This window comes from Penicillium diatomitis (assembly GCF_028827545.1).
Source record: "Penicillium diatomitis strain IBT 30728 chromosome Unknown utg000001l_segment0_segment0, whole genome shotgun sequence".
NCBI lineage: Eukaryota > Fungi > Ascomycota > Eurotiomycetes > Eurotiales > Aspergillaceae > Penicillium > Penicillium diatomitis.
The window spans coordinates 1,543,444-1,555,602 of record NW_026623173.1 but is presented as its reverse complement, the minus strand read 5'-3'; the positions used below and the strand labels follow the sequence as shown (position 1 = coordinate 1,555,602).

The window sequence follows — 12,159 nt, the reverse complement described above, 5'->3', positions numbered from 1 at the left end:
GAATCTGACGTTCGAGGCCACTTCGGCGGTTCCTTACCTGATGTTGGTCACTTTGCCCGTGTCATCCGAATTGAAGATGTTCCTCTCTTGGGAGCATTTGAACGTAGATCAAAGCCGTCTTTTCCCCATAAACAAGAAATCCGAGCCGATGGGAGAGTCTGTTTCAGGCCCACTTTCTCCTCGGGCCCGACGCGGCGACGGGACTCAGCCGCCATGACTAGACGCGCCATCAAGTCGAGAATGCGTAATCAAGTCAGCCACCTGGCTTCTGTGCGTCGGAAAAGTGCGCCCTGTGAAGGTCGTCTGCGACTGTGTTTGCTGGCGAAAAGGGTTGACCGTTTCAGACCCTTTCGGGCCCTGAGGTGCCAGGCACGCCGTCAAGACAGCCTATTCTGGAACTTCACGTCAATGGATCGAGACGATGGGCGTGATCAGCTCGAGAAATTTCCTCTTTCTAATTAGCACCTGCTGGAGGCGAGAAGCTTGGCGTCTGATCCTTTCTTTACTACCGTGACGATTTAGTGTGGACTCGCATTTCCACTGTTCCAGAGTTTCCGCAGGCAGATCCGACCGGGCTGAGTCCAAGTGGACTAATTGTTTTCTTCCAAGCACCCACTGCAGACATCGAGCCTGCTACAACACGATCGTCTCGCTTTGCACCCCCATTTTTCACGCCGGGCAACGCATCGTCTCAAGGTTTACGAAGAGAACTGAACTGAATTATGGGTTGAGACGAGATTTTCACATGGCTCGTCTCCCGATTTGAATGTATTATTATTGTTGCCAGTCTCATAGCTCAAAGCTCCTCCTCATCTGATTTAACCTTGATAAGTGGATCCAGGACTCATCATCCACTACGTATGCCGTCGCCGTAGTTGCGCCTAGTGTCTCGAGTGGATACAGAGATGACTGCGCACCACCTTCGTTGCTCGATCTGATCGAGGCGATCCATCTGTTACCTCCGGTGCTCCACCGTCATCCACTGTTCCTCCCCCCATTGCCTTGGAATCGGCTGAGTTCATTCCAGGCCGGATGGTCGCGAGGGCGATCTCAGCCAGATCTCGAGTAGCGATACACCGTCTCATGCGCGAAGCGACAGAGTGCTCACCAATACGATAGCAAGGGAAGGTTCCACCTTACGAAGGAGCTGTTCTATGGTAGTAGTGATATGTATCCGGCTAGATCCTAGTCCATGGTAGATTGACTAGATTATTATATGATCTAGCCCTAACCCGTCTGCGGTTCATTTCCATACTGCAGTTTCTACTTTCACCAAACGACTTGATTGAACTCTTCTCTTGTCAGCTCACCATTCCCTTGACAACCGTTACTGGAAGCAATAAGGGGAAGATACCACCCTGAGCAAGTCGTTCTATACTTTCATACCCCCCCACAGAGGCGATCTCCCATCTTGCATTTCTGTCTCATTCCACTCTTCAGCATGATTCTGTCAAGACTCGCTCTCATCCTCGCGATGACTACCCTGGTCACATCGGCCTCTGGTATTCCCCTGTCGTCCACCAGAGGCACGGTCGTTGTCGCTCGCGATCACGTCGATCGTGTCAAATCCTCGTCAACCCCCGACTACACCCACGACGACACTACCGTACAAGACGACCCTCTCCGAGGCTCCTACTTGCTTTCCGAGTCCATCGCCGAGGATCAAAGAATCGCCGATCAACTCGCCGCTATGCGAGAGGCCGGGTTCCTTGCACCGGGCCACGATGATCGGCTGCCGCCCACGCCCGAGGCCTCTCATCCCAAGACCAACAATGCGGAGCAACAATCCGCGCAACCCGTGCAGGACTGGATATCGGCTTTGGACCAGGTCGCCGAGACGCAGTCTGTCGCGCAGTTGGCGCTGTCGATTCTACCACCACTTCGATTTTTCGTCATTGCCAGCACGGCGATTGCCATCTTGACCATCATTCGAGGCTGTCTGCGGGCGCGGCGTTGAGAGAGCGAGAGACGTTTCCGCGCATATACCATTTGACAAGATAAAGCATGAACTTTTGTCTCTCTCTCTCTCTCTCTCTCTCTCTCTCTCTTTCGCTACGATGGTTCGGCACCTTTGGCTTGTGAGCTCAGATTCGTGGGCATTGGAACACATGAATCCCTTGCATTTCTCTGCTGGTCCTGACCATCTCCTTCCTGACACCCCAATCGTTTTTGGCGGGCAAAAGACGAAATCGCATGTCTGGTTGCAGTAGCCGCGCTAGTCGCCCCGAAACGGACATGGATCCTCCTCGCCGCGCGACTCACGCCCTTCCCCTCCCGCACGTGCAAAGACCACGCGACGACAGGCGAGCCCAGGAAGGAGCACACACACACCCATCTGATCGTCACTCTTCGTCTGGGACTTGTCAACCGATGCCAACGATGCCGACCCGCAAATTACTCGAGACTCGAGTGTCGACGCAGAGGCAGATGGAGGCCCGCATGGACCCCCAACGCCCCTAGCCTCGAATGTGTCACTGGCCGGTCGGAGATCCCTTGCAACCCTCACAATGGGTCTTGCGTCGAAATGCGAGAGTACTCGGTCCCCCAATGGGCAAGGAGACGGGGTCTACTCTCGCTGCTTGACCAGCCACGGCAATTGATGCACGCACTCCAGGTAGCTTTGCAGCACAAAGCTGATCCAGGTCTCAAGTGCGAGGACATGACGTGTCACATTTGGGGTTTCAATCGGGTCCCATGAAGAAGAAAGATCCACCTGGTCCTGTCTGAGAGAACCAAAACCTCGTCGCGGAAATAAATAGATATTTCACATTTCACATTTCTATGCATGGACGAAGCATTCCGCGAAGCAAGATCTTCGGCTTCCTATTCCCATTCCGGTAACTCCGCCCGCGACGCGCGTTTGTCAAAGCTTGTGTAGCTTCACTAGTTTACTCGAATTTGGGGCTCAAAGGGGGTATACTCGACGTAATAATGATCCCGTTTCTTTGAACCTTTTGACAAGTGGATAATGTCTCGGCTCATCTTGACACACGAACTATGGGAATGCTTGGGACTTTGCCACGTCTTCTCCTTACGGCCAGTTTAGCTTATAATTTGAAGCGAGTCTGTCCACAAAGATAAAAAAGAAACCTCACTTGTCCTGCGGACTGCTTCAGTGCTTAGTGCAGTGGATAAATGGTACAGATAGCCTCCCAAATGGAAACGGACAATGACAGGTGACACAACAAGCTTCAGATGTCGGGTTCTCTTCTTCCCTTTTCGCCAAAAGACTTTCCCTTCCAAAACTGTGGCGAGGTGGAAGGAGACTTTCAACAGGCAATGCTGGACACGATTTTGGATTGGAAAGAAAAGATATGTACGTGGGTAAATGAGAAAAGAAAAAAAAAAGAAGGAATTAGTATGGATCTATCGCACAGAGGACGCTCCTTCTCTAGGAATCATCTACCAGGTGCTTTTGAGACCAGGCCCGCTTAGCACCATCGACGAGAACTTCCAGGTTCCCACTGTTCTCGCACATGCTACGGAAGAAACCGTCTTCCTTGCTGATGAGCTTCCAGGGGTGATCGTACTCAATGACACGTCCGTGGTCGAGCACCAAGACCTTGTCGTAATCAATGATGGTTTGCAGGCGATGGGCAATAGTAATGATGGTGCGGTCGTGGAGCTCCCGAAGGGTCACTTGAATCTTGGCGTCCGTGGCGTAGTCAATCGAAGCTGTGGCTTCGTCCATCATCAGAACTCGTGGCTTCTTAAGAAGTGCACGAGCCAGACACAGAAGTTGTCGCTGGCCCTGCGAAAGGTTCGAGCCAGACTCGGAGACGAGGCTGTCCAGATTGTGGAAGACATTCTTGTTGTCCATCGTAGAGCCGGCTGCACCGGTAATATCCTGCGCCTCAACGGCGGTGCTCGAAGTCGTCGGTGTCGCGGCGCCCGATGCACTGGAGCCAACCAGGTGAACCCGACGGAGAGCCGTGAAAATTTCCTCGTCACTGAATAGACCAAAAGGATCAAGATTGCTGCGAATGGTACCAGTAAACAGAGTGGGATCTTGAGGAACGATCGTGATGGCCTCGCGGAGATCCCGCAAGCCAATCGCGCCGATGTCAACGCCATCAATCACAATCTGACCCTGTTCGGCCTCCAGGCCACGGAACAAGGCCAAGGCCAGTGAACTCTTGCCCGCACCAGTACGACCGACGATGCCGACCTTCTCCCCAGCCTTGACGGAGAAGGAGACCTCCCTGAGCACAGGATCCAGGTCGGGACGATACCGCGTGGAATAGCCTTTGAACTGAACGGCGCCGTGAGTGGGCCATTCAGCATCGGGTCGCGAGTCTGGGATGACCGCAGCGGCTTCTTGGTCTACCTCAAGGTACTCGCGCACACGTTCGACGGAGTTCATGTTCTGCTGCACCTCCGAGTACAGACGAACCAGCCAGAGCACGTTTTCGGTAAAGGTCACAGCGTACGTCAGAGACAGACCAGCTGCACCGGCGTCGATTTTTCCAACGTTGATCAGCACAAATGTAGCCGAGAAGAACGACACCAGAGCGCCGGTCCAGTCGACACGAAGAGCGAGCCAGCGGTTGCTCGCCCAGAGATAGAGATGCGGCCGGTTGTACGCATTGATACGACGATGATTGTCAACGATAAAGCGAGGGCCATCACCGTACGCGCGGATCGTGACGATGCCATTGAGAGTCTCGCCGAATTGCTGGTACAGAGGACTGCGTTGCACTGATTCCAGGCGCTTAAGGTCACGGGACGAGTTCAAATAGATGGCACCAAGAGCAGTGTACACGAGTGTAATGAACAGACCAGCGATCAAGAAGCCGGGCGTAATGACGGAGATGAGAATAACAATCATGATAACTGACGCCAAGCTGTGCAGCATGCCAATAGCTACGGGGGCGACCTCTTGATCAACTGCCTCGACATCCTTGGAGAATCGATTCATGAGCTGGCCAAGAGGGGTTGAGTCGAAGAAACGGAATTTTGCGTGCATCACCGCCCGGAGAAGATTGTCATGAATTTTCCATGATGCCTGCAGAGAGCCCCAGAATAGTACGGCCTCGCGAGACAAGGAGATGACAATATAGGCAAGACCCAGAAGCGCATAGACGCCCAAGTAGTAACCGACATCGACATGTGCGTCAGTGGCCACAGTGACCTCGGATTGCGATCCGAATTGTAATGTACCCCAGGTGTTCATCTTCGAAACACTACCAACGGTGAACGTTGGGGGATGAAGGTGAGCAGCAGCAGCGTAATCACCAGCGTCACCGTCAAGCTTTCCGCTCGATATGCGGTATGAATTTGCCCACTGTCGGATCCACAGATTGGTGGACACCGAGCCCAGCTGCTGCATGCAAAACACGGAAACGGCAAGTACCCAGTAGTACCAGGAGCCCATTGAACGCAAGTACATAATGACCGTTGACCACTTGATACTACCGACAGCCTTGCCCTCGGTGAGCGGTGACTTTTCATCCTGCTGTGACTTGCTCGCGGCACCATTGGCATTCGCGTCTTCCGCATCATCGACAGTCTCATCCTCATGCGGGGAAGGCGCACGTGAAATACCACGTGAACTAACCCGAGAAGCAGGCACAGACTTCATGAATTCATCGCCCAGAGCACCAGACGATGCCAGTTCCTCGGGTTTGCCTTGCGCGACCACCTTGCCATTTTCCAGAACAACGACGTGGTCCGCTTGGGGGACTGTCAAAGCTGTGTTGTGCGTGACGAGAACACATGTGCGGTGCAACATCAGCGGGCCAGTAAGGGCTTGACGGAAGATATGCTTGGCAGTATGTGAATCAACAGCCGACAGGCAGTCGTCGAGGAGTAAGTGCCGAGCACTGCTGTAAATAGCGCGGGCCAAAGAGATACGCTGTTTCTGACCACCCGAGAGACTAATTCCCTTTTCTCCGACCATGGTCTGATCCCCGGCATCCAGGATCTCGATGTCACGCTCGAGCGCACAGGCCTTCAACACAGCACGGTAGCGCTTCTCATCGTACGGAGACGCAAAGATGATATTCTCCTTGACTGTGGCATTCACCAGCCAGGCCTCTTGGGCACAATAAGCAACACTGTCAATGAGACCAGTCTCGGGATCGACAGGCAACTCGGCTCGATTCCCCATGCCTCCCGGGAGATGAACCCGACCTTCGACCAGACGCATTTCGCCAAGCAAAGCCATGAGCAACGAGGTCTTGCCTGAGCCCGTAGGTCCAGCGATAATACTGAGACGACCAATCGGAAAGTCGACAGTCACATCAATGAGACGGAATGCGTCTGTGCCATTGCCTGATGCAGAGGCCGCTCCGGGACGCGAGTTAGTGGTGCCCCAAGTCAGCGTGGCCCCCTCCAGCGCAACACGAGAAGGACCATCAGTATCAGTCTCGCGCAATTGAGTGTACTTTTCCGTCTCTTCCTCATTCAAGTACTCATCAACACGGTCCAATGATACCTTGGACTCTTGCACGTGAGCTACCATGTCGGCAAGCTGATCCAACGGCACACGCAGGAGGGAGAACATCGACAAGGCAGGGAAGGCGACCGATGGAGTCAACTGTTTCTTTTCGACCACGGTATACAGGAAGAACGAGAGCAAGGTGATCAAGATAGGCGTTCCGTACCACACAGTCGCCGCACAAGACCACAGAATATAACGTCGGCGAAGAGATTTAAGCTCCGCCTTGCGCTTCTCGTTCACGACGTCCTGGAAACGCTGCTCCCATGCAAAGTATTTGATGATTCGGATATTTTGAAGAACCTCATTCGTCGCGTGAATACGAGCATCCGTTCCCTTCAGAATGGCGTTCTGAACTTTACTGAATTGACGGGCAATGAAAAGATTGACGGGCAGCATCAGGGCCATCAAGACAATACCTGCAAAGGCGCTGAAGCCCATGATCTTATAAAGCAATGTAATCGCCATGATGACTTGCGTTGGAACACTTGCCCACAAGAAATGCAGATACGCACCAACTTCGCTGACCTTGAAAGAGTCAATTGCCATCAAATTAATGATAGTTCCAACATTTGCTTGGCCAGCAGTATCATCGAGGTCGGCGGCAGGGGGTTTGACAGGGGCGGCTTCCGTATCTTGTCCATCAGCAGAGGTAGCCTTCTTTTTACGGGCAAAAGAGAAAAACTTCTTTTTCTCAGACTTGGCATCATTGGTAGTCTTGGTCTCCTCAATCGCTTTTCGAGCAGCGTCCGTGGCCGCGCCTGCCTTCCGTCGGAGCGCTTTCGCGTAGATTTCACCGATGATAATGGCACGAATACGGACTCCCATCTTGCGCCCAATATAGAGAGCTTGGCCGGCTGCAACGCCTTGGATGAGTGCAGAGAAGAACAGCAGAATCGCATAGAGCCACGCAGCATTGGGAGTAGTTGATCGTGGATCCTCAACATACTCCAGAATGGCCTTGAGGAGGAGACTTGGTACGAACACGAAAAGGTCGGCAAAGATCGTCCATGCTCCTTGCTTGAGAATGGTTCCGCTGAAGAAGCGGACGAGCTTCCAAGCCAGAGAACCCTTCATTTGTCGATTTCTGAAGTCCGTGAGGACAGCCGCGGCCTTTTGCGTCGGGGTCAAGTTCCACACATCCGAGAGCTCAAGAGGCTGACGATATCCCTTCCACACCAATGGATCCAACCACGCAAAAGTCGCCAGAGACAGCAAGCTAGCTCGTGGGTGATGAGGAGGCTCCAAGCCCTCCTCCCGTTCAACCAAAACAGGCTTGTTGCCGCGTCGAGTGGTGAGGGTCAACAGTAAAAGGAAGCTGCTGAGCGCAAATTGAATGCTGCTGAGAGTCAAGGCGCGACGCGAAATTGGGTGAATGACTGCAGAGCGGAAGACCATCACGTTGAACAGCCACTGAGCTGCGTATAGCACTGCCGTATGGGTCCACAGTCTCGGAGCCGAGGATAGATCGAAACTGGAGAGCAGCAGTCGGACCAACACCAAGAACAAGGTATATCCCCATGAGATCAGACCTGCTGTCGCAGGCAGAGCTCCATGACGCCCCCATCCTGCTATCGTGAGAATGACGACGTGGAGAGCGACCTCACCGATAAGCGCTGCGATTTCAACAGCCACCACGGTCACCTCTCCCCGTGGACGATCCAATTCGAGCTTTACTTGTTCAATCTGCACAGCTCGTTGGAGAAGAGAGTCCGATTCATTCTCGGGAGATGGTGCGATATTCTCATTGTCTGTCGCTTCATTGGAAAGAACATTGTACGCTACAGATTTCCGGGAGGCAACGTATCGGTAAACGAGGTGGAGGAGGAGGATGAGAAGGGATAAGGCGCACGCGCCCAGCGGTAGCGAGACTTGCAGAACACTATTACCGAATCGGGCGATCAGTCATCAAGAACGGTCTCACAAAACCGCTATCGGTCGGGTCGTTGGAAATCCCGGTCACACGAGAATGTAGGTGAGAAGGAACGTTGGACTCACTTGCGCTGAAAGCAATGCGACAGGTCGTCAATGGCCCATGTCGGGCCTTGACATTTCGGAAGCATGGTACTTCGAGAAGGGCAGGCTGCGCAGTGACGAAACTTGCTTAGGCCGGGTCCACTGTCACCGAGGTCGACCAACGCTTCGTCGACTCGACGAGCGATACGTTCCCGCACAACACGCAGCGACTACTTCTCTTCAATCTCACCAAAACCGCGTTGCACCTTTATTTTCTGACGACTGTGCAGGACTGGGTGAGCATGACCGAGTGCCGGAGTCAGGCAAAGATATGGCTGCCGAGAGCCGCCGTTGTACCGAGTCGCCGCTGGAGACCGGAGGGCAGATAAGAATGCAACAGGATGGAGGTCTGCTGAAAAGCTGTGCGACTACAGCCGTCAACAGAGCCGAGTCTAATAGGAATATCAGTGTCCGAGAAGCGAGAAAAGAATGAGAGGGTCAGAGACCGGGTTGTTGATGAGGGGAAAAGCTGAGCCGGATGGCGGTTGATAAAGACCCTTAGTTCGCTCCAACGTTCCGCCAGAAGCGGCGGGTCTTGGGGGGGGGATCAATCCGCCCGGATCAATTTAATCTAGTCGCACGCTTTGCTCATAATTTTTCCTCGACTATGGAAATCAGCCACCACCGGTGGAGTGAGGTTTTATCGGTGCACCAAATGCTTATCTGTGCAAATTGTAGAGAGCCTCAATTCTCCTATTAAAACAGGAGAGATCAGGTTAGAAGACACTTCTTACGCCACCATTTAAAACCGCACTCGATCCCGAAGGCTGGCTCAGGTTGAGTCGCGGTGAATCGGAGATTTCCAAGGACTTTATGACAAAGTATCTCCAACGTCTCTCAGGCTTGGCCCAATGCTTGGGGAGGTACGTCACAAACACGTTCCTCCCGGGTCATATTCCAGGTCCACCGTTTTCAGATCTGCCAAGCAGACCGCCTTCCACCTTCCGCCTTCACGCCTGTACATTCTTTCCCGTGTGGTTCGACGGGTCGATGGGTCGTGCATGTGCATAAACGGGTCAGGCGGTCACCTGCATGGGACCGGCATATGGCTTCCAAGTCTCCCTTACTACTACTACAGTAAGACTTCTGTACTCTCGCTCTCGCCCGTTCCAATTCTTTAACTATCTACCTCTCCAGTGCGCTCGGGACTCTCTTGTATGCTTGTATTTGCTTTGCGTCCATGGTCATTCGCCAATGACCTGCATGCATGTGCCGCTACTCCGTCTATCCGCAGGGCACTAGTCTCAATCGAGATCTCGCCAGTGGGTTGCTTGGATCCAGTCAATCGCCAATCAAGCTAGCTATCACTGCTTATCCTCGACATCACGAGTACATCGAGGAGGAGCACTCCTCGATGAGACCACGCTGACACACCTCAAGCCTGTTATGAGACTCGGTCCAGTACATGCTGCAAGCCTGTACCTGTCGTGGCAGGGCAAAGGCAAGTGAAGGAAGGGTCATCAATATTCAAGACCAAAGTAGATCCGCTGCCCGTCCTCGTGTTTCTCCGCACAAGCTTCAATGCCCAGTCCTCAGTCCCGTCCATCGGGAATATCATTGCCAGAAAAGATGACGCTCGCGACGGGCTGTCGAATCGATCGGAAACACGCTTTCTAAGCAGATCGGAGCTGGAAGTCGACCATCTTTCAGATTATCATATTGCGGCAGCTCAAGCTGAGGCCGAATCACCGTGGCACTTGGACATCATGACCTAAGGAGAGATGCACATTTTCCTGGTCCCCACTTTGAAATCGTCAATTGTCATGAATACACGTTGACCTTTAGGCCCTCAATTCACATATCTTGTCTTGGAATGCTGAGCCTCATCAACGTTTGGGTACCCAGAATAGCATACATGGCAAACTGCCGGGTCTCGCGGACCGGACGAATACCGGAACATGCTAGTGTTATCTTGTTTATTTTGCCAAACACTATTCAGAATTACATGATTCCTAGCATCAGAAATGACTCGATTCTCACTTCTGCCTTTTTTTTCTATTTACATCCATGAGTGAGTGTTCGAGACCGGGCGAGACTGCAGGTTCAGAAATGTCCTGTGGAGGGAGTTCTTTGCTGACAAGCTCGACGTGGGTGACCAGTGAGACATGCGCGCTGCCCTGCTGGGCTAGACCGCGGCGTGAATATCAATGTTTCTTGAGGTTGAAGATCTCGTGTCTGGATGTTTTGAAGCAGATCCACCTGCTAGATCAGGTTGCTCTGCTGATTTTGACTTCTTCTCTATCACTTATTTCCCGTGCAGGCAAAGTATAGACACTCGGGCCAGTAGGTAGTAGCATTGATCAGCATTCCAGTCAGCAGCAATGTCCCTGTCCAACCTTTCAGCTTCAGGCTTATCTGATCTTTCTGCAAAAATAAGTCTCTCCGGGTGTTCACTTGATGAAAAGTCCGGTAGGGGCAGGTGTTCATGGTCACACTCGCCCATTGTGTATTGACACTGCCTCTTTCCCATGGAACGCGCTGGTCATAAAACGCGCCTGCCGAATTAAGAAGATCCCTCCAAGCTTGCCCTTCTGCCTGGTTAAGATCTGCAAAGTTGGGATCGTTGCCTTTCAAACTCATGGTTTGCTACCGCAACACTGGAAGCTTCCGCTCAATTCTTTGGATTCTCGATGGCTCTTTGGCGTCAGTCCAAACAATTGGCCAGCATATAAAAGCAGTGAATCCCCTCGCCTGGTGAACTTTCTCTGACTACACCCACGGCTCACGTGTTCCTTTCTTCAGAACACATTGCTTCCCCCTCTACGCTCGCTTCATCACCTCGTATTCTCACCCGAGTCAACCTTCGCACCTTCTACTCTCAGAACTCACTTCTCACGCCTCAACCGTCACTTTCCTCTGTTCTTTTCCTCGGAGATCAATCATCTCAGCCATGGCCGAGCGAAGACTCATGAAGGAGCTCAGCGAGCTATCAGAGCTGGATTGGGTTCATGTTGAGGTACGTGAACACTGATCATGCACCCTTTGGCGAGCTCCGGGCACGTGCTGACTTTTGTTCTAGATGTGGATGGAGAATATCTTCGTTTGGGATATTTTTTTGCCGGTGCTCAACAAAGATTCGATATATTATGGCGCCTACATTCAAGCCCGTATGAATTTCCCTCCGGACTATCCCTACTCGCCACCTGGTAAGTGACACTGGAGCCAGCAGTTCTTGAACAGCATCTTGCAAATTTTTTCCGCATAGTCTACATATTTCATCTGCTCCATCTTCACAGGTCAAACTACCATGCTAACACGGCGTCACAGTCTTCCGGATCAAGCACCCTCTCCTGCACCCGAACATTGCAAACGATGGCAGTGTGTGCATCTCCATCTTGCACCCCCCCGGTGATGACGAGATGTCAGGAGAGACTGCCTCTGAGCGTTGGTCAGCAGCCCAGAGTGTCGAGTCTATCCTTGTCTCGATCCTGTCCCTACTCGACGACGCTGAGATCTCCTCCCCGGCCAATGTCGATGCGGCCAAGCTCTACCGGGATGATCAGTCAGCGTTCCAGGAGATCGTCCGCCAGCAGGTGCAGTTCAGCATCAAGAACCGCCCTGCTGGCTTCGAAGCACCCACAGAGAACCAAGCGGGTGACGATGAGTTCTGGATTCCCTCGCCTGAAGGCAGTGTCGACTTCAGTGAGGGAAGCCCAGAGTCCGGACAGGAGAGTGACGTGGCAGAGGACGCGGAGGAAGAGTAG

At 52.8% G+C, this 12,159-nt stretch overlaps 3 protein-coding genes across 3 annotated transcripts; 2 read left to right on the top strand and 1 right to left on the bottom strand.

The window, feature by feature from the left end:
- Nucleotides 1-1,441: 1,441 nt before the first annotated feature.
- Nucleotides 1,442-1,957, top strand: N7539_000463 (uncharacterized protein; the record flags this gene model as incomplete). The annotated part of the gene is made up of 1 exon (XM_056930067.1): nt 1,442-1,957. One exon carries the CDS (start codon nt 1,442-1,444, stop codon nt 1,955-1,957), a length of 516 nt encoding a protein of 171 aa, XP_056794360.1.
- A 1,434-nt stretch (nt 1,958-3,391) lies between these two features.
- N7539_000462 (uncharacterized protein) lies at nt 3,392-8,502 on the bottom strand (the record flags this gene model as incomplete). Its single annotated transcript, XM_056930066.1, has 2 exons — nt 3,392-8,321; nt 8,438-8,502. 2 exons carry the CDS (start codon nt 8,500-8,502, stop codon nt 3,392-3,394), a joined length of 4,995 nt encoding a protein of 1,664 aa, XP_056794359.1.
- Nucleotides 8,503-11,345: 2,843 nt separating this feature from the next.
- On the top strand, nt 11,346-12,159 carry N7539_000461 (uncharacterized protein; the record flags this gene model as incomplete). Its single annotated transcript, XM_056930065.1, has 3 exons — nt 11,346-11,411; nt 11,475-11,601; nt 11,723-12,159. The coding sequence occupies 3 exons, from the start codon at nt 11,346-11,348 to the stop codon at nt 12,157-12,159; spliced, it is 630 nt and encodes a 209-aa protein (XP_056794358.1).